General features: G+C 34.7%; 1 protein-coding gene across 2 annotated transcripts; it reads left to right on the forward strand.

The window, feature by feature from the left end:
- The first annotated feature begins 662 nt into the window (after positions 1-662).
- LOC149774294 (P-selectin-like) lies at positions 663-27,548 on the forward strand. 2 transcript variants are annotated; one of them, XM_089945467.1, is made up of 10 exons: positions 663-817; positions 4,578-4,766; positions 5,458-5,634; positions 10,310-10,495; positions 10,992-11,177; positions 16,658-16,846; positions 18,185-18,265; positions 19,858-20,058; positions 20,769-20,913; positions 21,282-27,548. In XM_089945467.1, the coding sequence occupies exons 1-10, from the start codon at positions 751-753 to the stop codon at positions 21,607-21,609; spliced, it is 1,749 nt and encodes a 582-aa protein (XP_089801593.1). In that variant the 5' UTR covers positions 663-750; the 3' UTR covers positions 21,610-27,548. The 2 variants fall into 2 exon arrangements, with proteins under 2 accessions (XP_089801593.1, XP_089801594.1); XM_089945468.1 differs by having other exon boundaries at positions 18,209-18,265.
- Positions 27,549-27,733: the final 185 nt, after the last annotated feature.

Here is a 27,733-nt window from a genome sequence, read left to right on the forward strand (position 1 = left end):
GAGTAAAAACGTGAAAACTTTGTATTTAAAATATCTGGACAATGTGTATTTATGTTTATAGAAATATTTGAAAATAATTTTCCTGTCTTACATTATTACAATTTTTTTTTAAAACCCACCTCCAAAAAAATCGTTGGTGTTTGCATTTCGAATCATTTTTCTGTTATTACTTTAAGAGAAATAAAATTCCATACTCAGACAATCAATCTTAGTTTGAATGGGGAGTTTTAATATTTTGTTCTTATTTGTTAAAAAATGCAGGTCGTCGGGTCAGTAGTTCTCCCGTAGTAACTAACGTATAACATTAAGTTATACTTTCTTTTGTTTCACATTCGGCGTAAAGAAAGAAGAGAAAAGTAACAAAACAAAGAGATTGTAGCAGTCACCGTGTACTTCGAGGGTGGCAATGTAACAGCACTGCTGAGGTCTGTATAGAATCCTCGACAAAAATACACGGTGACCACATTATGGATAATACGGTAAAAAAAACGGCTACTGCGTATATTTATTCCGCCTTGTCCTTCTAGTACCTGCTTTAGACGTGTACTCATTATGTGGTAAGTCAGGCATGACAATTACGTTCAGCTAATCATTGTACTAGATTATTTACTAGCTCGATTGCGAAATGATTGTATCCTAGAATAGACTGGTTAATTTAAGGATAGGGAATAGACTGGTTGATTTAAGGGTTGGGCATTGTATATATTCCGTTGATCACTGTAAACAGGTAAAGTATTATTGCCAAAAACCATGAAAAAGAACGGTTTGATCTATTTTCTGCTTCTGTGGATTGTATCGTTCTGCAGCGTTGCATGTTGTAAGTATTTACAATTTATCGTAAATTTCTCGAAACGTGTTTTTTGATGTAGTTTCTCGGGAGCAGTGAAGAAGGCTGAAAGAGAACTCTATTTGGGTATTATATTATCAGGGAAGCCGATGATACAGTATTAATCGGTGTATATCACATAATGCATGAACAGACCAGGGGCTGTTGTACTCGTTCCATCTATGATAGAAAGGGACCAGCGTAGACCTTGATCTGCTCACGTATTTTACTACAACGGATTATACCACTGAGCATTGGACCACTACAGGTCCTTGTCTACGTTGTTCACATCAATGCTCTATAAATTAAACAATGTTAACGCCACTAAGGCCAGTTAAATCCCTCGTACACAACAAGACGCTGGGCAGTGTTTTGAAACCAAAGCCGAATTTCAAAACATTCTTCATTGTTCTTAACCCAATTTAAAATCACTATAAATTATCAAGCATCTGACTTTTAAGACACATTTGTATAAATTCTAAAATATTATGTATCCTTCCGAAAAAACTATGTAAGACTGTTTCTCGTGATTTAAATGATAACAATTAAAGATAATGTATATACCATGCACATTGTACAGTAAGTTGGTGCTTTACGCACTTTCTTATGTGTCTTCAAAAGGAACATTGGTCTAGTGTATTAAAATAAGTAGGACAATTGTTTAATATGAACGGATATATATATATATATATATATATATATATATATATATATATATATATATATATATATATATATATATATATATGGTGTTTGAATTTGCACTAGATCTAGTACAGATAGCAAAATGTGATTTTAAAATAATTTATTTGCTTGGTAAAAACAAAATGATTAAATAAGTTTTGTATTTTATATCCCAAGTATAAATATCAGTATTGATGTATTAGATGGCACTTTCCTGTCACATCACATTTCACAATATATTATTGCAAGAGATTAAGACGGACAATTTTAGACGAGTTTTGAAAATGAAAGGTAAACATAGTGTAACCTTCTTAACATACGGGTCAAGGGAACCATGAAAAGTAAATGCGCACAATGGAACCTTCCCAAAAGACTGTTTTGGAGGCCCTAATTGGAGAATATACATTAAAACATATCGGCTACACTAATGCTTCTGAAACGTTGAAAATATTCTATCAATGTACATAGAATGAATCCAACCAGTTATCCAACTAAATGAATGTAATGTGAAGACGGTTAGATGAAATAGGCAGAAACACATGGGCATCCCAACGCAACATGTAATTTATTCAAAGAGATTTCGCTCGGTCCGGTTTGCGCAGTATGGTGGTGACTGATGTGTGTTAATAATAACTTTTATGCAAAGATTGAAGGAATTTTTAATCATGACAAAACAAAATTACTGGCTATTATAAAATACACTACTACAGAAAATGACATTTGATAGTGTATCTTTGAGTAGCTTTAGACTCATGGTCTTATGCTTGAGAAATGTACATAGACGAAGCATTACATGCATAAGTACAAAGATACAAATTTGCTTCTTTGACATGAGGTACTTGATTGCTGAAGATCATTTAATTCATGCTTATAATGCTTTGACATGAGATACATGGCTAATAAAGATCGTTTAATTTATGTTCGTCCATCTTTTAATGCTTTGACATGAGGTACCTGCATGGAAATGATCATTCCTTTCATATTAGTCATTCTTATAATGCTTTGGGATGAAGTATATGACTGATAAGGATCATTCATTCGCGAGCCTTAATCTTATAATGAGTTGACATGAGGTACATGACTGACAAGAATCATTCATTCGCGAGCCTTAATCTTATAATGAGTTGACATGAGGTACATGACTGATAAGGATCATTCATTCGCGAGCCTTAATCTTATAATGAGTTGACATGAGGTACAAGACTGATAAGGTTCACTTCATTCATAATCGTTATTCTTATAATGCTTTGAAACAAGTTTATTGTTTCTCCATATTAGCATCCACCATATTTTATTAGGTTTGGACAGCTAAATATCTTCGTCAGATATTAGTAATAGATTAAATTTCACAATGTGTATACCTTGCATTGAAGATACCGCTAGAATTACTCATTAGGTAATAGTGGTTTCGATTTCCTCGTGTCCAGTATTTAGTGTGTATATCATTATCACTTTTTTTGTATACGCGTAGCATTAAACAATATCCTGTTACGACCAAGATATAGAACGAACCCTACAAGTTTTGACGTCAAACACAATCAAAAGTAAAACCTCATAAACAGCAAGATGTGTACATTTGTAAACTGGCCAGAGAGTGAGAAAAGATAACCGGTTGTAGGATTGTCACTGCAAAGCCGATATCTATGTAATAATGCTTTAAAATTACATTTAACCCATCCCCGCAACACAGTAAAATCTCCAAACATCCCTATTTTCAGCACTAATATATTAACGTAACGGATCAGAACTCTCAATATAACGCATCTGAACTTTTACCCTTAGCTTGGGACCAATTGCTACTGAATTCAATTAGGCATGGATTAATGCCTGAACTAAAAACACTAGCAAAGCTATAATATTTTGTTACAGCATGTGTTAAACGTCAGATGTTCGTACACTTTTGACGAACGTAATAGCACAATTTCATCTTTCTGTGCTTTGATTTTATATTATCTCGCGTATAAACCCCGTAGTATTTTGCTGGCTGTTTTCAACTGTTACCTAAAATCGTTACAAATTGATACATTTTACATTTATCTCAATAGGCAAATGGTTGGACATTATAGTGACAACGACAATAATGCAATTACTTTGTTTTAAAATGTAAATTGTGTATTCACGTGAGTTTCTGTATTTACTAGCAATGTTCACGGAAACTATGCTTGTGGCCTAGCGAGGGGAGTAGAGAAGCTAAGTAGACTAGCTTCTAGGCCTGTATTATTTGAATATTCTCTCCCATACACCCTACTCTCTCTCTCTCTCTCTCTCTCTCTCTCTCTCTCTCTTATTTTATCATGACAAAAGATTTAGTTTCTGATCTGTAGATGACACAGAGCATTTCCAGTGTAATTTTTTTTTTAAAAAAGGTTCCATATTATTCCTTAATAAGATACTGTATCAATAATAATTTTTATGTGGTTGCCAAAGAGACTTAGAGCCAGACTGAAGATAATTGCCAACTAATTTTCAAAACCCGAAAGACATATGAATTGCAACAGAGGCAAATAACCTGAATTTTATTGTAACTTCTCACATCCAGCGGAATAAGCCATACACGACAATGTATTAAACACGGTTTTATCTACGTTTGCTCAGTTTACACATTTTGCAAATATCAAAAGTAGAAGTACAAGCCAGCAAGAAACTAGAAATAAGTACATGATCTGCATTATTTGTATTTGACTGAAAGCACGTCATCCAGCATAAAACGATCAACCGATTGCTCAGTTTTAATATTGTAATTTAATCCCAAAAAATGCAATAACTTCTAACGTGCATTTCTTTTCGATGACAACAAATGCGCTTATGTGAATAGTCACATTTTCGAGGACTCAATATTTAAGTTTTTTTTAAATATTTATTCAAAGAAAGGTCCCACCACAAACTGCATACGAGATGGATCGAGTTGAATCAGTAAGTGCACAGACAGATGAAGCCAGATTTATTATTGGTAGAAGGAAAGCACACCATCCTCTGAAACACATTAGCTTAAAACAAATTAGTTGATGATCGGTAACAGTAAGAGCAACAGTTTAGCTTTAATGAACTATTTCAAACGATATTTCAGCATGTGACATGCAAATCCCCCACGGTGATTTGTATGGGTGTAGTGCCACACAGGACCTAACGTGTACATATTCCTGCCACGAAGGTTACAAGAATGATGACACAGTGTCCTGGCTTGAGTGTTCTGCATCCGGGCAATGGGTTACCAGGTTCTCAAAGTGGCTAGTTAGTACCAACGATCTCTGTACACGTATGTTTGTTAAATTTGCACTTTCTGATAATTAGAATGAGCATGTCTGAAGAAAGTACAAAAAAAATTATCTATGAAACACATTTTCTCCGTTATAATTCTCATGATGTTCGTACGTAAGTAACTTGAATCAAAATGTAACGCAATTAATTAACCCGTTTGTCATACAGTGAACTAGCATCAAACAACGTAAAATAGCAACATCTCGCAGCTACGTTGTTAATTTTTTGTTGGTTGTTTTAAAAAAAATTAAACCTCATAAAAACACATCAAGTTCATAATTCTTTGAATACGTCAAAAGGTGAATATAAGAACCGCGACACTCATACTTATCAACTGCAAATATAAAGAACAATTGAAATTATTCCTGATACAGTATATAACAAATTTTGAGACAATGACTTAATCATGACATTATTGAATTTCCGATGTGCGAATATTAAGTATCTTCCTCTATTGCTCCTTATTCATTCCTTCCTACTTTTCATCTTATTCTTCCTGGTTTGTAATCTTTACTTTCCGACCCTGTTACCTATGTATGTTACGGTACATGTAGTACCTTCGTACTTATCTCCCTTATAGGCACCTAACTTTGAACGTATGTATGTGTATATGTATGACAGGTGTACGTGAAAAAAAAATGTTTTTATTTTTTTTGGTATGTGTTTCTATCAATCTGTCTATATCACAGCAAAACCGTGCCCTACCGTAATATCAAAAGGGGCCTTCTCTACAGATTGTGAAGCGGTTGTTGGGTCGACATGCAGTTTTTCATGCGAAGCAGGCTACATACGGAACACATCAGTGTCTAAGTTGACCTGTCAAACTTCCACGGAGTGGAGCTCAGACCTGAGAAGTTTATGCTTACGTAATATTATTTTTATTATTATTGATGATAATGATGATTAGATTGGAAACCCTTGCTTTTTTTAGTTCGCACTGTAAATCTACTGGGGACTATCTTACAGGATACGAATTGAATCCAATATCTTATTTTCTATTCAAAAAACGAACGATAATTATACAATATAGTCATGTGAAGTAATAGGAAGGAGGTGAGGGACGGAAAGATATAATTATTATAAATACACTGTAGTGGATGAAAGGTTTCGATCGTAAAAACATATTTTGATAGTAAACGAAGTGCAGTTTCTAACAGTTGATATTATGACTGGGTGGGACATGATGCTACATGTCTGCAGTGTGATGCCCCAGTACAATACATCACTTTAACTGCACCAATTCAGATATCGTAGATATAACCGAAACATTGTTACAAATCGAACTAAAAGACACTCTCACTCACACATTATTATTGAAACATGATATGCTTAAATGCATGCCCCCCCCACACACACACACTTTTATGTTTGGAGCAACCTATTTGATAACACCATTTCGATAGCTGTGCGTGTATAACGGTTTTCTATACGTAATTTTTCTTTCATGTCACGAACATTGTGCATGGAGAGAGAAAGTTCCTGCTTTAATGGTTCGGATGACATGTTTCCCTATGGCCGTAATGTTAAGGTCTTTATAAGGCATATACAATTGTGTGTATAACATCCTGTCTCCCTATTAGGATTTCCCTAATTTAGTTTTCATTAAGTCTCGTGCACCTTTCTGATCCCGTTGTAGACACAAGATTCTTTGAGAAGATATATCATTTAATGACGTTATGTGAACGACGTAATTGTGTGTGTACGTTTGTGTGTTTTGGATTTTTAACGTAGCTTTAACAATTTTTTCGGTCATGTCGCACGATGTCTGGGCAGTGATGATGTATATCATTGGGGCATCGTGCCGCAGACATGTGGTATCATTTCCCATCCAATCACATTATCCTGACTCATGTACGAACAGTCCTAATACTAACCTCGTAATGCTGAATGCTAAGCGAGGCAGATGCTAGGACCATTTTCGTAAGTCTTTGGTATGACTCGGCCTGGGTTCTACCTCTCGCATCCGAGGCGGACACTCTAACCACTAGTCCACCGGAGCGGTCTGTAATTGTTTGCAAATGTCCAGACGTCGTTCGTTTCTTTCGAAATGGTTTGTGCCAAAACAAATATACAGTAAATGAAAAGCTAATACTATTGGTATATCAAACTGTGATCCGCCCATGGCGCAATAATACGCATATAGAGACATTCTTGCAACTGCGTGCTCTCGATTCTATGCCTTCATATCAGTGATGATTTTTAACTCATTTATTACAGGTCACGTATGAAGATAAAGATAAAAAGTAATAATAATCCCGTTGATAAATGAATTTACTATGGTACACAATTTCATCGCAATTTCATCCCACTCCCCTCTCGTACATAAAGGACAAAATACGCAGAAATATTGAGTGAAAGAGAACATGAATTTGGGCAGAATGTAAACCTCGAAACCAAGCTTCACCAATTAACTTACAAGAATATAGTTCGTCGTAATGGTATGTGGGCATTTTTCTCGGGATTTATCTACAATGTTTATATACTCAATAATACAAAATTGCAACAGCTTGTCGATATTGTACGGCAGAGTAGTCGGTTACGTGGCACACCTACTGTGATGTATTTAATGCTTTGTTATCGTTGATATTTTTTGAACCTATTATAAAGTTTAAAAATTCGGTTATTATTAGTTAATATGAAAATTTCCAAAGGCCTCACCCCCCCCCCTCTCTCTCTCTCTCTCTCTCTCTCTCTCTCTCTCTCTGGGCCGTCGTAGCAAGATACAGGCGAAAATTTATGAAAAAACGGGCGTAGATGATTTTCGCTTGTGACATACCGCGATGTCTCTGCACCTATTGATGAAAGTACAGGTTAAGTTATACCGACCGAAGAGAGAGAGAGAGAGAGAGAGAGAGAGAGAGAGAGATTTATGATAAGTAGTAATGTTATTAAAGCAATCTAACGGCTTAGAGCTGTAAATATATTAAAATATTTTAATTACATCTCGTTGCTTCGTCATTTACTTAGTTTATATTTTACACTAATTACCATGAACCGGTATGTGAATAGCTGCGCTTTCATATATATATATATATATATATATATATATATATATTTGCAAACATTGACACGCATTACATTATTAACTTTCAAGATGAAAAATATCAAGCATAACAGGTCAGATGCGTAGTAGATATTCAATGGAACGTTTTTAAATGACCAATTGGAGGGACCCTGAAAATTATGCATTCCCCGGAATCTTCTTAAGATACCACGCACGCATTGAAAATCCCTGAAAAGTAAAGCAAGAGTACATCCATCTTACGAGACCACTCTAGAGAAGATAAAACATGTGGTCGTTAAAGACAGGCGAATAAAGTGTTTTCTTGGTTATAACTGATCGACTACTCAGTCAACAACTCCTTCACTTTTTGCTTGCTCTGTGTGCTCAAGGAATTGACACAAGAGCAAAGTTAAACTGGACTTAAACTCCATCGTTCTCATTGGTAATACACTACATATGGAAAGCATAAGCACCCTTAAGTTTTGTTTTATTTTGATATTACTGTGTATATGTGTATTTCTACAAAACACTTAATTTAAATTATTTTTAAGACAAATCGATTATGATTTATCTTTAAGTGTGTGTATGTGTGTGTGTTTGTGGGGGGGTAATTTGGATTTGCAACGTAGCTTTAATAACTTTTCAGTCATATCGCTACGATGTCAGCATTGTGATAATTTATAATGATGTCTTTCACTGAGGCATCATGCCGCAGACATGCAGCATGATGTCATACCTAGTCACATTATCTTGACACCAGGCAGACCAGTCCTAACAATAACCTCTTAATGCAGAGCTCTTAGCGAGGCAGCTATCAGTACCATTATTATAAATCGTTGGTATGACTCGGCTGTGGTTCAAACATGCGACCTCTAGCATCCGAGGCGGATATTCTAACCGCTAGGCCACCAGAGCTGTCTGCATTATTTAAGAAGTAATTTATCGTATCATAATTAATCTTAAGAAAATAATAATTTGACTTCAAAGATTTTGTGAATTTCATATGTAATTATCAGACCTATATAACTAGAGTGCAAAATGAATTACATCCACATTGTGCAAAATGAATTACATCCACACTGTACAAAATGAATTACATCCACACTGTACAAAATGAATTACATCCACGCTGTACAAAATGAATTCAATCCACACTGTGCAACATGAATTACATCCACACTGTACAAAATGAATTACATCCAAGCTGTGCAACATGAATTACATCCACACTGTACAAAATGAATTAAATTCACGCTGTGCAACATGAATTACATCCACACTGTACAAAATGAATTCAATCCACACTGTGCAACATGAATTACATCCACACTGTACAAAATGAATTACATCCAAGCTGTGCAACATGAATTACATCCACACTGTGCAACATGAATTACATCCAAACTGTACAAAATGAATTACATCCAAGCTGTGCAACATGAATTACATCCACACTGTGCAACATGAATTACATCCACACTGTGCAACATGAATTACATCCACACTGTACAAAATGATTTACATTCACGCTGTGCAACATGAATTACATCCACACTGTACAAAATGAATTCAATCCACACTGTGCAACATGAATTACATCCACACTGTACAAAATTAATTACATCCACGCTGTGCAACATGAATTACATCCACACTGTGCAAAATGAATTACATTCACACTGTACAAAATGAATATATCCACGCTGTACAAAATGAATTCAATCCACACTGTGCAACATGAATTACATCCACACTGGTTCAAATATTAAAGAGCAATGAGAAGAAAAAAAAACATTGACTGCAACAATAATAACTCGTAACTTACTTACGAAAGAAAAGAAGACACTAAAGCATGTGCGTTTTAATAATAATAAACAAAACTGTATCAACACAGTCTTGAGAAACACCATTTCAGCCTTTCACATCCAGTGATCAAACAAAAGAGTTTGAAAAGAGTAATACTCGGTTGACACCACAGTACATTTGCACTTAACGATTATTATCGTATTCTTTATAGTTGTTGCTATTATTATTGTTATTCTTGCTTTATTTTCTATTTCTGATATGCTACCTAAACTGGAAAGAAATATTTATTATCAGTGTTTTTTGTAAAGTCTACAACTCTACAAGAAATAATCGATTTGGTATCAGAGCATTATGAGTATCTATGCAAATTACGATGTTCATGCAAGTATTAGTTACAACTGCTGCAGTATTCATGACCATCGTCAGTAAAACATAGCATTACACACAGGGTCTATTTATACCGAGAGTCATGAAATTTATTATTAGATCGTGACTAAATACATAATTATAAGCTTATTTGCCTCCAAATCTTTTGTACGATGAATATGAAAGAAAATAAATGCTAGCGTTACGGATTCTTTATGCATTGCCTTGTATATAATTTGTAACTCACGGATCGTTAACTATATTACATAGACAGTATGTGCACACATAACCTCCACCTTTGGTAGTTAAAAACCCGACGCGGTCCATGTACCAAAAGCTGACACAAAATATCATTCTGTTGTCAGGGCCTGATGGACAACAGTGTCCTTACTACATTCCCAGAGGTGATCTCAACCTCACATGCATCCGAGAACCTGGCCAAACATGCAGCTTCACGTGCGATAAGGGGTACAAGCCCTCTATATCGCCATCAACGATTGCTTGTGGAAGCAATTTGAAATGGAACCGTAATCCGGAAAGCTTGTGTCAAGGTAAGGTACACATTAAATGAGGATTTCGCTGCAAATTGGATATATTGCTCCTAAACACAATCACACGTACATTCTTCATTCTTCATTCCACAATAAAACATGAGAGCCCAGAGAACACTGAATCTCAGAAAGAATAATTAAGGGATCTCTCTTTCTTTCTCTCTCTCTCTCTCTCTCAATTGTGTTGCATACCCGATAGAGTAATATTTCATATTAGTGATTTGATTTTCGGTGACTTGAAATTTAGATACGCTTAATTATTGCTAACAATATGTTGAAAGTAATCACTTATTTTTGTTTACCATCGCAGAGATATGCCTAAAGCCTTTAACTTTCAAACCTTTCCCATTTTGTCACATATTAATTTTTATTGGAGATGTCCATCATCAATTTTTTTATCAGTAGAAGTAATAATGTTGAGTTTTTAGATCTTGATTTCTTTGAGTGACACCTGCCAGTTAAGAAAGCAATATTTTAGAAATAATATATTTTTTAGAGATTAATTGTCCCAAATTATTTGAGGGTGGCTATGTCGCAGAGACATGCAGCAGGAAATACAAAGCCACGTGCTCTGAATACCAGTGTAATCCTGGATACGCCAAACTCGCCCGGGCCTTTAATGTAAAGTGCGACGAGTCTGGTAAATGGATCGATCCTATTGGGAAGTCCTCGGCATGCGTTAGTAAGTTTTAACAGCAATATACCGTATGCCTATTCTTGTGCATATTTTGATTTATATTATGTGCTTTTTTATAACTCTATGATAACAAACTAAGTAACCGAAGAAGAAAAACACTTACAAGGTTTATAAAATTTAACAAATAAACTAATTATCAAAGTTATAAATGAAAATGTGAGAGGAGGTTACAGGATTAAGAAGTGAATCAAAAAATCCTGACAAAGTTCCATGAAAGCCCGAATGAATGGAACGTTCCGCATATATTTCAGAACCGGAAATGTGTCCGCCACGGATCGTGACTTTGTCACGATAGTGTTGTCTATAACTCCTTCGAATAACTCGCAACAGTTCCAGAATAATAGTATTGTACAAAAAATGGCACTTTATATTACCACTTAAAAGTCCAGACAAATGTTTTCTCCCTCTCGAATAATATCCAAGTACAACATAAAACAAGTCTGAAGACTTACAACAGGGACAAAATAAATGAGGATGACTCCACAATCGGAATGAATTTGATTGCACGGTTCTCTACATATATACACCGTTCGTTTATTACGACTATATTTCACAATATACCTCACGTGACGAATCTTACTAGTCACTTTCCCTCGAAATTGCTTATTCATGTTACCTAGCCCGACCAATAGGAAGTTCCTGAATTCTTTTAGAACAGTCCAAACCCCGTCATCCAGTGAGAAATTAATCAAATGCGTCATTAAGTCTTATTATTGCGATTATTATCAGTGACTGTGAATATAAGTCATCATCTATTTATAGTTCCAATGTAATTTTACGCTATTAACAGACTCGGATCACCTTGGGAAAATCTAACTAAAAATATTCCGTACAATTTACAACCATGTATAGAACATACAAAACGTAAACAAATTGTGTACTAAGTGTTACACAAATAGATATGCATATCATCTTGACCTTTATCCGCTATTGAAGATAAAGTTTTGGCCTACTTTACTTTTGTCATGTTCTTTTAAAGATATTTTCTAGACATCTTGTTGAAGAACCAATCTTATTTACGAATATTTAGGTTGTTTTTTGTGATTGTGATAGGAAATTTAGGATTATTCGACAGTTAATTGACAATAATAATAAGTTCCTCTGGAAGATTCACTTTGTATTTTGTGGAAATAAATTATTTGTTGATTGGACAACATATTTTGTTATGTTTCCTTCAGTTAGTCAATTTAAGACTAACGAGATGTAACAGAAATTTGAGACTAGTCCAGGATATGAATTTATCTGAAACATATCAAACATATTACGATTGTCCTTAACATTCAAATTGATTTTGTTTCCGAGTGTGTATTGTCCCTGGAAAATAAATTCAGTTTCACACATATAAGAACTCTTTAGAGAAGTTAACAAGCATTCACATCAGCATCCGCTGTATTGAATAATAATTCAAACCCTACCCAAGATTGTTGAGATTCTAGATTCTATGAAAAGGGACTACTCGCTTGAACTCATTAGACATTAACACATTTCGGAAGTAAAAGTATTTTACTAAAGCAAGAAATTCAAAATACTGGAAAAGCTTGTAAAATCTATAATTCACTGTCGATACCACAAAGTGCTTATTATGATGTGATTATGGAACATGTCTTCATGAGTTATAACCTGACGCATATCGAGAAATGTTGTACGAAACAGACTAGGCACACCCATGTCGAAAACTGTTTGAGAGTTGGTGTTCAGCAAAGAAGATTGATCAAGATTATGGTAACCTCAGAGAGCTCATATGAGTTGAATAATTAAAGAACTCCATAGTCAAGTCAATATATATCGTGATGAGCAAACGGTGGGCACGTTTGAAACGCTTCTCACACAGATGATTATCATTCCTTAACGCAAAGTTTCATTTGTCAACAAGTCTTCTACTCAGCAGTTTTTTGGGTAACATAGTCAACACAGTTTCAAATGCGTACCTCCAAATCTCGATATGACACCACTGTTAACAAATTAAATATCTGATAAGAGCGATCTGACCTCCTTGTGTCTCTTTCTAGGTGGACTTCTTGCAAAACTGAAGGGCACGTCATTTGTGATTACTTCCGCTTTCAAATCATCAAAAGAATATAGTCAGCGCTATCCCAATTGCCCTCATTTCAAACAGTTTAAGGTGGTTGTTTTGTATTGAAAGCAATATATTATTTCCGTTGAACAGATCCCAGTCGTATTCTATTTCAGGGAATTATGAATATTCTTGTCGAAAGATTGGTAATTCAGCCAGGTATGTCACTGTTAAAATATTAAGGGACACTGGAGCTTCTAAGAGTCATTTATTATCAGGTACTTTGCTCTTGTTCGAGAATTAGTTTCTATTAAAAGCAAATTCATTCGTTGAGTAGAGTACGGCTTTATCAATATTCCTCTCTCTTGTGTCATCTTGACATCAGACTTAGCCCCAGGACTGTGACTGTCGAATTGGTGACTTCTTTACCTGTTAAGGTATTTATTTATTACTAGGCAATGGCCTTGCTGGATATAACTGAAATCCCTTCCTCGGATCAGATCGTTGATCCTGTTGAACTGGAGTCCCTGAGTTATGTCTTGCCTGTGCGGTTACTGGCGCAGTTACAAAGAGGGCTCTTGAGAATGATGCTGATTAGGAATGTATTCCTTTAGCTGACACATTTATTCGTCATTTTTGTGACGAAATCACTTTTGATCCTGATATTGATCATTCAAGAAGTATTGATTATAGTGATCCACTTTTTAGTAATCATCCTTTTTATTTAAATAAGGGTGACAAAGGACACTCACTCATTGTCGAACCGGAACAATATCCTGAGATATCCTGATTGATTCAGAGCACTATTAGTGAAACAAGCGCCACACAAGTCCTAGTTTGTTATTTTGTGCAAAAAATGGGTCTTTATGAGAATATGAAAACCACCAGAGGTACCCGCTGCTGACGAGTGCTGAACTGTGTAGTGAGCTATCAAGTCATTGTTCGTACGTAATATCAACACGAAATTTTATACCTAGTCAATGTAATTCCCTTGGCTGGTCACTTAGGAGTTATAAGGACTGACCACAAGATTTGTAATCATTTTTATCAACAAAAATTTAAAGGTGGTGTTTCTAAGTGCTCATGAGCTTGTCATACTTATCAAATCGTAGGAAAACCTAACCAGAAGATACATAACGCTCATATGCATCATAATAATGCATCTGACGAACCATGTAGCAGAATAATAGCAGACTGTCTCGGTCCCTTGTCACAGACCATGTCACCAACCAATATTTGTTGACCATAATATAAGTTGTCAAAGACTTGTTCTGTAGCAACAACTAATCTTCACTCCACTCATTAAAAAATGAAATTAAAGTATGACAGACCTGCAAAGAAAATACTTCTTCAGCCTGGTGATATTTCTTGCTATATTAAATCAGAATTCTCTTCCTGCTTAACTATATTGTCCCTATACAAATGAATTTATCATTAACACTCATCGGAGACAGAAACAGAAAAGACGTTGTCAGATAAATATGTTCAAAGAGTATATTGAGCCCAGTTTATTATTTAATCAAGTTAGTTATACATGTCCCACACATTGATACATACAGCAACAATTGGTTTCAGGGCCTAAAATTTTATGAATGTGGTAATAGAACTTCGTAGCAATATATTGGAATCTTGCATTAGTTTTTCAGAACATTCTGTTGCGACTTAGGTCAAGTGGGGATGTGTTTAACGAAGATATTGTTAACAAAGTCTTGATTCCTATCTTAAGATCAGTCTCTGTAATCGTTTTGTGTGTTTATATAGATAAAATTTGAGATTAATCATCTACTTAATATTTGTCACTGGAATTACCAATTGGTCAATTTACTTTTTGGACTAAACTCTATTTTGGGATTATTGAAAGCTACTTCAAAGACATAATGGAAAATATCATTGTCGTAAATTAATGCACTGAAGACTAGTGGTATATTAACACATTGAAGACTATTGGTATATCAAGAAATTCGAGATTATGGGAACATCATCACGTTCTTGACTATTGGGATTAATTCAGAGCATTATACTTTTGGACATTTATGGTTTTTATTGGAATTAATTCAAAATACTGTAATTTCTTAATATTTCACTTTGTATTCGAAAAGAAATTAATTATTTGAAAATTTTACTAAAAACGTGTTGGCATTGCTTATTTATGTTACAAAGCTTTAGAGCGAAGAGTCGTAATTGTATTATGCCTAGTAGAAAATGGGTTTGTAAACACTTTACTCTTACATATGTGGTACGGGATCACATTTTTGTCTGAAAATTGTATGCGTTGAACATGTGATAAACTTATGCTACGGTTACCTTAAGAAGAAATATCGTTACATGGAATTAAAGTATAATAAAGTGTTAATAATAACATGGGTATGATGCAGTTAAATAGCAACGTAGTAGGTGTGGGAACATATGTGAGTTCTGAAAAGCCACTGGCTTCATAAATAAACTATGTTTAAACATATTGTAAAAAGGATGTGTAATATTGTTGAATTCACTCATTTTTATTTATATACTATTACGAGTCATTTGAAGATTTCACGAAATACGATAGTCATACCAAGTTCAGCTACATATCCGATTAACATTCAGTCAGCTAGGATACGAAGTAGTACTGAGGAGTTTGACATTAGTTTATAAGATTGATACAGATATACAATGGAAGGTGATATTTCAATATAGAGATTTTCCTGCAGCAGAAGACCCATGTCCCAAAGTCATAAATGACGTGTCAGATTTGTATCAAAGCTAGAACTGTTTACTTAAGATATTCAATTCTTTCAATCTGTTGTCATTCACGCTAATTAAAACTCTCAAAACTAATCTTGGAATTATTATATTTCGAGAAATGTGTAATTTAGAATAGTGCGCTCAATTTTAAGATATGAGAATAAATTGCAAGTCGTCCTTTTATATACAAGTACATAGTATCCAAGGAAACATTTTATTTGTTATCGTTAAATGAGCTGAGACAATTGCAATAAAAGAAATTTGTTATTATCTTACCTTTTTTAATAAAAAAGGTTTCCTTTCTCAAAATAGATAGACGTGATCCATTTTCTCGATACAATGAAGGGTATTGAAGATTTTCATTCTAATCGAGAGCGTTAACAGAATCTCCTTGCGAGCTAACTGACCATTTTCGTTTCATATTTTCTAGTTGTATTTCTTTGAATAATATGTTTGAAAGTAAAATAAAAGCGCATTAAGGTTTTGCAAGCCCGCTCTGCTATAACAACCAATGATATATTCTGCTTGTTAGCTCCACTGAAATAAAATAAAACGAAATCGTCTATGTCCAAAATTGACTGCTTTATTCAACCAACTAATAATGTTCATATTTCCAGAATATTTTTATGAACAATTGTGCACATGATTCTATAATCACATGTACTATATTTTAGTTTCGGAGCGTGGTTGTGAGATGCAACTCATCAATACATTTTCATCTTTTTAGGAGGAGATCAACTTTGTCCGGATAAATTTCATGGCGGTTACATTATTTGGCTTTGTAACAGAATACCGCAAGAACGTTGTATTTATTACTGCTACTCAGGTTATTTAAAAAATCCTTCTATCACGTGGCTGACCTGTCAAGAGAACAGACAGTGGAATGTAGATACAAATAAACTTTGCATACAATCAGGTAATATGAACAACAATTACTATTCCCTAGGTACCTGTTACTAATTTCATTAATTTTTCCTGTAACACAAGACATGTATCCTTTCTTTACTCAGGCGCCGTTAAGATGTTTGATATAGCCTGCTGGATTCTGAGTGAATGCCTAATAGAGAAATGTTTGACTAAATACGTTTTAAAGCTTGATATGCCCTTTACTCATTTCGGAAGTTAAAATATATACTCTGAAGTAGATGACCTCGTTTTTCAATACAACGACAACAAAGCGTACATAAAGTTAAATGAGGTGAAGGTCAAAATTAGAGTAGCCTTAAACTGTTCGTATTGACAATGAGGAAGTGCTTTTGTCATAGGTTTAGATATAAAGATAAAAAACAATTATATAATAGTCAGCAAGGTCATAGAAGATATGGGGAAAATAGATAAATTCTAAGATATATAATTGATTTTATTGCATCCTTATTGCATTCTTAATTCATATGACATGTGTATATACTTAATTTTATATTGCACGTATTTGACATACACATTTATTCTAACAGTTGTTTCAAGTAAGCACTTTGTATATCGTATAATTTTAATTCATTTTGTAAGTCTGTGTGATCTCATGAAACTATATTCAAAATAAACTCTTTTCTCTTTCAATTTATGTGTAAGTATGACTTGTTGCCTGTTTAAGGTTATGTTTCCTATTAGCGTCCAGGTTTCCAATGTATTAGTCTCTACAGCATCAACCAAACTTATATTTCAAAAGTTTTTTAAAGATGTGTTGCCTTTCTACAAATTGGCACAATCCTTCATTTTATGATATTTTCAACGGCGTGTGATAAGTAAATCTTATTCGAATGTTGAACGGAGTTCTTTAACTTCTAATTTTATTTGGGAAAGTCATTTACTTCACCTGTAATCTGTGTGTGTGTGTGTATGTGTTATAGTTTAGCGGCATGACATTACTATGTTAACTGTACGGTGCCCATTAAAAATGAAAGTATAAGTATATTAATATGAGACATTGCAAAACAGGTTTCATGAAGACAGACCATTCTAAACGAAACTACACATGAAGGTAGACAAGAGAAAATGTAACAGGTACAGATTTTAAAAGTCAGTGCAAGATATTTAGAACTAAAGGCATACAAATGTAAAAATCTTACAGAGCCAGATGTTGTTATACCAAGAGAAGTTCGTTAGAGATATTCCAAGATTTTCTCAGGTGGTACTTGATGATAAAGTTTTCAATTTAGTTTACATCAAAAACATTCTGTCTTATGAAGCACATATATTGATTCCATAATTTATTTCTATATGCATTTATAGTGATTCCTGCATTTTTTTTTTGAAGGTATGTCCAATACTTCATTCACAGCTTTCCGGACTTCTCCTGCTTCCACAACTCATACAGCTTCTTTATTTCCAAGATTATGTAAGTAAGCAGTAAATCAAATTTAAAAACATTATACCGACATATCTCAGGTGAAGTGGTAAAATGCAATCACCCCATGAAGTTTAAGGAGGAGGCGAATTGCGTATCTCTATGTACGTCTACTTTGCTGCGTAGAGGTTTAGCTATAATTTCGCCAAGGTTGCATTTGATCTAATATCACCTTTTTGCTTTAACGAGTTTCAATATATCATTCACATTCGATTTCTCGTTGCAACATTATTTACTTGATTTTCGATATGTCATACACATATTCAAAAGAAAAGACCCTTTTCATAGTTGATACATTTTGTAAATCGCTATTTTCATGCCATCATTTAACTGCAAAGAAGTTTTTATGTTCTGCTTGAAAGAAGGAATCATTACATATGCTAAAATGTATGTAACAGTAACATCAATGATAAATACGGAAAAAAAGATACATACGTCATTTGTATAATTGTGTACCTGCCAAAACAATTTGTCACACAAAACAGTATGATCACTATATGTTAGATTCAATATTGACGGCAAGTGGCTAGAGCGTCTGCCTTGGATGCGGGAGGTCGCGGGTACAAACCCCGGCCTAGTCCTATCAAAGGCTTATATTAATGGTACTAACAGCCGCCTTGCTAGACGATCAGCATTAAGAGATTAGTGATATGACTGGTCAGCCTGGTATTATGATAATGTGGCTGGGTGGAACATCAAGCTACATGTCTGCAGCATGATGCCCCAGTACTACACATTACTATAAACTGCTACACAGCAGACATCGTAGCGATGTGATTGAAAATTTAGTATATCTACGTAACAAATTCAAATCGCAGACACATATAAAATATTAACTTTCCATTGAAAAGGTACAATGGGATGACCTTTAGTTTAGTACGTTTTGCCCTTGATCGCAATTGCAATTAGCACTATAGTTCACTGAGTTTTTTACTCTCAGCGTATATGGGTTTTCTATTGTCTTTCCTTAGTGAAGAAAAAGGTCATAAATGTTTCAGCTCCTAGTATGGAGTGCATCCTCCATTTACAACGATGTTTTGTTAAACCTTCTTCGTTAGCTGTGGACGATCTGCATAATGCGATAGTGAGAACACCTACTAGTCGGAGAAACATTATGAAAAACTTAACTTTGGACGTAATACTATACTTTTCACCAAGCCAAATCAGAAACTCATATTTCTAGATGCTGTAATTGATATAAAAAAAATTAGCAACTCGATAATACCAATACCACTATATTCGTGAATGTTTGTACTGACACTTCTACACAACACTATTTTCAACATTTGATATATTCAGGTTAAACATTTTGGGATGAAATCCTGATAAAATCTGGTGTCGATGTATCCTATATTAACCCTAAATACACTAAATAGATACGATGTAAATAATAGACCTATGTGAGATCATGACGTTATCTTTCACTGACAAAATACATTACCACAACATGTATGTGAAATGGATTAAGAGCCTGTGTGTGCAGAGACGTGTGTTAATATGTCTACAATTTGGGGATAGGAAATATGCCATTCTCATTCAGTACTAACGTTGCTATGCAATGATTTTTCATACCATTGTTCCAGTATGCGATATACAAATCCCCCACGGAGAAGTAAGTAGGTGGTGTGCCACACAGGGCCCACCGTGTTTTTATTCCTGCCACGAAGGTTACAAACAACATGACACGATTTCCTGGCTGAAATGTTCCACATCCGGGCAATGGATTCCTTGGTATCAGTATCAGCTTGATGGTGTCAAATTTTCCATCGAAGATCTCTGTACACGTATGTATTGTTTAATTTTACACTTTATAACAACTAGTAAGAGCCTGTTTAAAGAACTTGAAATCTTTTTCTAAATCAGCTCTTTCTACCTCCTAATCATCATGGCGGCAAATTCTAGTTCGTTCATTGGTTTCTGTATCAGCTTGATGGTTTCAAATTTTGTATCGAAGATCTCTGTGCAGTATGTATTGTTTCATTGTATCCTTCATAACAGTTATTTAGGTCCTGGTAAAAGAGGTTTATATAACTCTCCTCTCTACATCCTAATCACCATCACGGTAAAATCTAGTTCTGCGACGTAATTAACTATATTGAAATACATTTAAAAAAACACGTAGCAACGTTACATAGCAACGAAGCTGTACCATATAAACATTGTACATTTTGATCAACAATATTTTCCTAGCGGTTCTTTGTCGATCTTAAACAGTTGAAGGAATTTGTTGTGACTTTGCAGGCTTTATTTCGTCTGAATAATTAGAGCTCCCAAAAATTGTGTCTGGGGATTTAATACAAATTGAAACGAATAATATATGTATATATATATATATATATATATATATATATATATATATATATATATATATATATATATATATATATGCAATAAACTGACAATGAACAATGCAAAACTAGTATGTAAGTAGTCTGAGTACTTTCGACTCGGAATGAGCCTTTTTCAAGAGCAAAAACATATATTTCGTTACCAGGTACATCGATGTCCTATGTCAATGTATCAAGAAGTACGGCTGAAAGGAGTGGTAACGGGAATTTAGGAAATATTGTGGGGATCACTGTTGGAGCTCTGACTGGAATACTAATTATCATTTTCTTCGTAGCATGGATTGCAAAACGGTAAGATTGCACTCTTGAAATTATACCTTCATCATCATAACCCTCCATACATTATTATCAGGAACGTTTACGACTTTTATTAAGATCATCATCAATATTTATCACTTCACCTTCTAAACAGTTTATCTTAACTTTATTTTTATCATTAGTTGTACTATAAGTATCATTATTATTTTAACATGATATAACTTCAGCATGTGTGAGAGAGACAGACAGACAGAAACACAGAGAGAGCAAGAGAGACATAGAGAGATAGTTAACCTGACTTGCGCAAAGATTTAGACAAATGCAGAATAAGCAGATATATAGTATCGGGGGCACTAAAAATACTAGTTATGTTCGTCTATACTCGTACTATTTATTATTAGGTCCAGTGTACGAAAATCACAACGAAGAGAGCCAGGTGATGTAGGGTGTAGGTATTTGCGAACAAGAGTGAATCCTGAACAGAATGTTACAACCCTCCGACAACAGCCTAATGCAGATTATATTGACAGTGTATCATCCTTCGAATCTCCTTCATATAATGACCTTTACGTCCATTCATTTGTACAACGGATCCCTACAATCTCCAGCAGTTGCAATTGTACTGAATCTCCCCCGTCGTACAGTGAGACCCAAACTGCAACAAACGAATCCCCGCCCACCTACAAGGAAGTACTTACGGACCCTACAAGATTCAATTTACATATTTAAATTACAGTGCTTCTTATGAAAATTAATAGTGGGTAATAATATGTTTCTTAAAGAAACATTCTTGATTAAATGACTTTTCTTTTTATATCAATGTATCTCTTCTTCATTTACAGTGAAAAGGCATTACTACTGAAAGATATGCAACTGAATCAAGTTCTTATGCGAGCGTAAGGATATATGCATATATAAAGTCAAAGGTTAATGTCAATGTTACTGAATAGAGAAAAATATTTTAAGTGCACTAACTTTCATTTTACTCGATATTCCTCAAGACTCTTTGTATATGGCTTGTACATGGGGTGACGAAAAGCCTGTGAATCTTGGTGAACGAGGTCAGAAGGTGAAAGTTCAAAGTCAGCGTGACTGAAAGAAATTTTTCGCACAATTAAACTATATCTGCGTCATCTGGAGTAAACTTTTGGATCGCTTACACATGAGGTGAGGAAAAAATCCTTAAAACCTTGCGATCGTAATGTTAAAGGCAAAGGCAAGTGCGATTTCTGTTACAATTTTAAAGATGTGAGTACACGATATACCTTGACCAAAGTTTGTCTGGAGATAGTACTTAAAGAATGGACGATGCCTTTTATTTGTGGGTAAAAGGTGATGGTAGCTCTTTGCTTCTCAAAATGTTCACTTCTCAGCATTGTTTTCTTGAGACATTTGCTGAGCAATTTTTCGGAGGATAAGGTCGAACCCGTTTCTTTGTGTAACCAAACCACCACTAAGCCTAAGAAATTTTAGCAAGCTGCTTTCGATCAACTTCTGATAAGAGCTTTTGCAAATTTCTTTCTTCTAATTTTTTTCCACAAATAAATTCTCTTTGTCAATCTTCGAAGACAATTAACATAAACAATACGGATGTAGGTTTCAGTGCACCTATCCTTTATTTAGCCTATAATGTTTTATCAATATTTTTCATTCATCATTGAAGTAGACTCGATGAAAAAAAACCTCCTCGTACATTTTTAATTTGCATCACACATTATTTGTCGACATTTACCCAAATTTGTTCTGACAAAAATGAAGAAGACAAAACAAAGTCAAACTTTTATTATGCCTCCATCTGAACCACGCATATAACCCACAAAATTTAAATATATTAGAAAATATGCCAACCATATTTATACACTTTTACTATTTTAAAAAATCGTTTCATACCATTTCATCCACAAAACTGAGCACAGGAGAAACTCAAAACATACTGCTCACCTGTACAAAATATTTATTTAGACAGAAGTTTCAGCGAACTTCTTGAAGCCAATGGCAAGGAAATGTGATGACTTTTTCCTGCCACATAATTCTCAAAAATACCCGATAGTTTTTAAATTTGTGAAAATAACAATAAAACAGAGAAGAAAATGTAAACAGTAATCCGCATGAACAATTAATTGGCATCAACAGTTCCAGTGAAATTCGTTTGGCTGCTGATTCAGAGAAGCAATGTCTGTCTTTTATATTGCTACTTTTCATATTAAATTTTATTATATACGTAAGTGTGAAAACAAGAATATTATTGGTAAAATATTTGTCTTAATTATTTAATTGATATTATAATTTATGAATGCTTATATCATTATATTTTCTCGTGGAAGAAATACAGGATTTTCCATCATCCTATACAAAGTTTGAGTGTGTGTACTTATAAAAGTTATACTTGAAGCAAGAAATGGCATATAAGTTAATACTTGCAACAAGAACTGGCATTGAAATTAATGTTGGCTGAAAATATTCTGCTCATCACATTTCTTTTTAACAACATTGTCTTTTTAACAATCTTAACAATGTCAGATTTAATTGTGATGTATCATTCCGCTGGAGAGATAAGGTAAATGTTGTAAAAATGTCTATAATTTATTTTTTCGGAACGTATTTGGTTACCACAAACATACGATTCTCTCCACCTTGGATACTTTTTGAGACAAAAATATATAGAGATATATGTCGGTTCAGTAATTTACAGAAAAACAATCTTAGGGGCCCCGAGTTGTAGAGTGGTCTAAAGCGCTCACGGTTATGGATCACTGCCATCTCACCTCTGCCTGCGCGGGTTTGAGTCTATTTTTCGGACAATGCAGGTCTGTGAGAAAGCTTGCCACTAGCTTCTCGTGGGTCGGTGGTTCTTTGAAGGGTTTTCGTGGGTTCTTCCTCCACCATTTATGCAACAAGAACAACAACAACAAAAACAGTCATACATTTCTTGCCGAAAATGCTACTTTACGTTCAGTTATCGGACCACCTCGACTATTGTTCCAATTGGATATACTATAGAACTGACTGAGGAACTGCGAATGAAAAGTAATTTCATCTATGTGCAACGTTTCTATCTTTCTTTGTGTCGTAAAAAACCAAAGCAGTCCGAACTGCAGTTGGTGGCAGTTAAGGACTTCTATTAGCGGTATGATTCGTAGGATTGACCTCAAAGTTGCGAATGCTCAGACGCTGAATATTTTCGCGTCACGGCACAACTGTGACTTAAATTGAAGAAAGCATACACAAAGGGTAGTGGGAGTGGTAAGCAATAGATCGAATTAATTCTTCAAAGCTTTGATTTAGAAATCAGAAGTAAATTTGGTATCTCATAAAATTAAAAGCTCCCTTTCCTGCGTAAATACTGATTATACTTCAAATTGTGAAACATAAAAGAACTTTTTATGTCACGTTTATTGTACCACACAATGAAATATATCAGTTATTTACAAAGGAACAGAATGCATCCATAACTTGCTTCATATTATTTCAAGAAACTCATCCACAGTGAGACATGGGGAGAAAGTAAAACCTTTTTTCTTACATTCGCATATACAAAGTACTTAGTCAATACGAGAAATAATGAATCACTTTTTACAAAGAAAATACTTCTGAACCTTCATATAGCCTACAAATCCTCTATGTCAGATAGCACTCTGCGCCATAGTTGCTAAATAAGCAGTTATCTGGCGATTTACTATCCAATTTATGATATTATCCCTACGCTGACCAACCCTGAGGTCAGGTCTGTATATTAAGAACAACACATTAGTTCAAACACGTGGCCCCATTACTTTGTTAATTTTTATGTGTTATGAAGTTTACGGGGCCCCAAAGAGAATAGGTGGTAAAAAATATTAGTTCGTTCCCTCAAATTAATATTTCGTTCCCTCAAAATAATTATTTTGTTAACTCACATTATGATTTCGTTCCCTCAAATAATTAATCATAATTGTTAAACTTCTGTTTTTCTGACATGTTCTCTATACTGGCAAATGAACACTTGTGAAATATTGCAATTACTAAAGAACGATTGAACATAATTGTACTACTTTAAACAGTTATATTGCCCGTTTCCTTCTGTGTAGAATATATGTTTGTTGACCCCTTGTCTCTCTATATTTCGTATATATTAGATAAGAAGAGAAAAAAAAAAAAGGAAAAGAAAAGAGAAAACCCAAACAAAACAGAATGTCTCCAGCAGCAACAAATTCACATATTTCCAAGTCATTATATGTTTCATTGTTATAGTAGTCATAAGCTATCAATAGAATTTTATTTGTGCATGGTAGTAATTTTCGAGTCTTCTTGGTTTTTATATTCTAAGGCGGCGTATCCAGCAAGATTTCTTTTCTTTAATGATTTGGTGACTCCAGTTGGGGTTGTGAGCAATTGAAAGAAGTGTTAGATCACTGAAAGTATGGCCAGGGGAGGAGAAGTATTCTGCCTTATTCGGTCTTATGTGCAGCTTCTTTGCCATCCAATCAGATCTGTAAAGACTGATCATTTTGCGTAATGAGATAAATGACATTCTCTGTTTTGCACGTTTTCTTTGGACCATGTGTGTTTAATTTTTCTCTAGTCACTGTGTTAAACAATATCCTGGTCTCTATCATATGATCACAGGTTTTGCACCTTTTATCGCCACAGGAGCCAGATTGACTAGGGTTGTCTTGATTAATGATTGGCGTTAGCTTCGCCCTGAATAGGATGTCCTTTAGGTTTTTTTGGTCTCCGGTAGCCGACTTCAGGTTTATTAAGGAAGATAAACTTTAGTGCGTCCGACGATTCCACGATGGACCAGCATTTCCGGATGATTGTACCTACTTTGGGATTCTCTGGAATATAGGTCAAGATAAATGGTATCCTATCAGCCTTTTCCTTCTTTACATATTTTAGTCGGTCATCGAGGTTTGTTTGTTAAGCCCTCTGGGTTGCCTCCGTAATCAGGACTTTGACGTAGTCTCGGTAAATTAAATGTTTAGATAGCTCTTCAGACCTTTTTAGGACTGTTTCATCGTCAGAGCAAATTCTGCGTATCCTCAGTGCCTGGCTATATGGCATGGTCCTACTGAAGTGTTTTGGATGATATCTGTTTGGGAGGAGATACTGGTGTTTGTCGGTTGCGTTTGATCACAAAGAAACTATACAGAAGCTTGGTCGCAGAACGCTTCTCCTCCCCTGGCCACACTTTCAGTGATATCACACTTACTGGAATCGCTCACAACCCCAACTGGAGTCCTCATAAGATAACAGATGTCGTTATGGCTCATCAATTTCTAGGTGAATGTAAATATTTTCCAGTATCAGCAACAAACTGAAATAAACTAGTTGACACATAATAGTGTTAAAAGTTTGAAATCCTGTAGAAACATAATTTAAAGAGACTTATTCTGACTTCAATTGGAATCTTACATGTTTGGCGGTTAGAGAAAGTTAATGTTGCTTAGCTAAGCTAAACGAGACGTTGTCTTTCCCAGATGAATTTAACTGTTTTAAGTAATTTCTCTTGCCAAATATTTCTGCCAAAAGGGAAGTCGGAGCGACAAACAAATTCTCTCGTTAAATACATTGTCCATGGTACTTTAGTCTGGAACTATATGAGAGCTCCGGAAACAGCGATATATATGACTGCATAGAAAGAGCGAGTCTCGAAACGGCACAAAGGTGTCGTCTCAATCGCATAAAATATGTTCACTGATTTAATTTTGTAAATATTTGTTGAACGTATTCGTTTTAAATTCATAAATAGATTTTCATTTAGTTCCGAAATTAATCCTGCATTTATTTATCACGATGTTATCTTACGTATTGTAAGAATGTCATAAATATTTCATTGATATGAATGTGTTCCGATTTAGTTGTTTGTATGTAATAGAAATCATGTATTGTAGGAATTTCATATATTCTTCGGATACGAATTGTGCGAATTAATTTATCTATCTTAAATTACATGTATCATGTATGACAATAATTCATTTTGCTATGTCTATGTCGATGAATGGCTAGTTAGAATGTAATGCAGTTACGACAGGACGTGAAGTCCTTTAATTCATTTGTGTAATTAGACTGTGAATTCTCTTAATCAAGAAATCGGCGTTTGCCGACCGACATCGTTCAGCTAGTAATTTACAGCCGGGACGATGAAATAATGTATCTAAGAGGTCTAGTTCTTTCATGGCTCCAATAAGGAATGCGGCTGGAGCTAGAAAGACCTTAAGTTTATGATAATAGGGTTGTGGATCTGTATTAGATTACGAACTTACCATATTATCCTTGGTATATTGATATTTAAGACGGTATCTGACATACAAACAGTCTGAATATTGTACTTTCACAGAAGGGGAAAACCTGACAGCTATTTAGGTCGCGTATTATATTTCTTTGAAAGGTAAAATAGCTTCATATCTTTGCTTCACAGTGGAATAAGTGCAGACAATAACCGTGTTATGGCTGGTAACCCGATCAGGCTACAAGGAGAGAGAGAGAGAGAGAGAGAGAGAGAGAGATACGGCAGTGCTGAAATATCACCAACAGTGATTTAGGAAAGAACTGGAAACAACCAAATTATGTTGAGATTCCGGCAATTTGAGTAATTTTCGTAATTTTATTTCATGAGGAAGTGTACCATTCAAAGGTCATGTTCAGTTTCATTTTGTTTATGTAATTGATTAAATTTGTATGTTTTACTTAGGGGCTTGTGTTGATCTATTATATTATATATCCCTTCTCAGATCTCTCTGATTCCATCCAGCAATATCATATTGTATTTTATTCTGTACTCTGTCCGGCATTAACAACGTGGTTGATCATCTCCTACATAACAATAATCAAAGCACCAGATGACAATGGGTGGGGGGGGGGAGTAGCCATA

This window comes from Sinohyriopsis cumingii, unplaced genomic scaffold (assembly GCF_028554795.1).
Source record: "Sinohyriopsis cumingii isolate HCF-2022 unplaced genomic scaffold, ASM2855479v2 utg000349l, whole genome shotgun sequence".
Taxonomy (NCBI): domain Eukaryota; kingdom Metazoa; phylum Mollusca; class Bivalvia; order Unionida; family Unionidae; genus Sinohyriopsis; species Sinohyriopsis cumingii.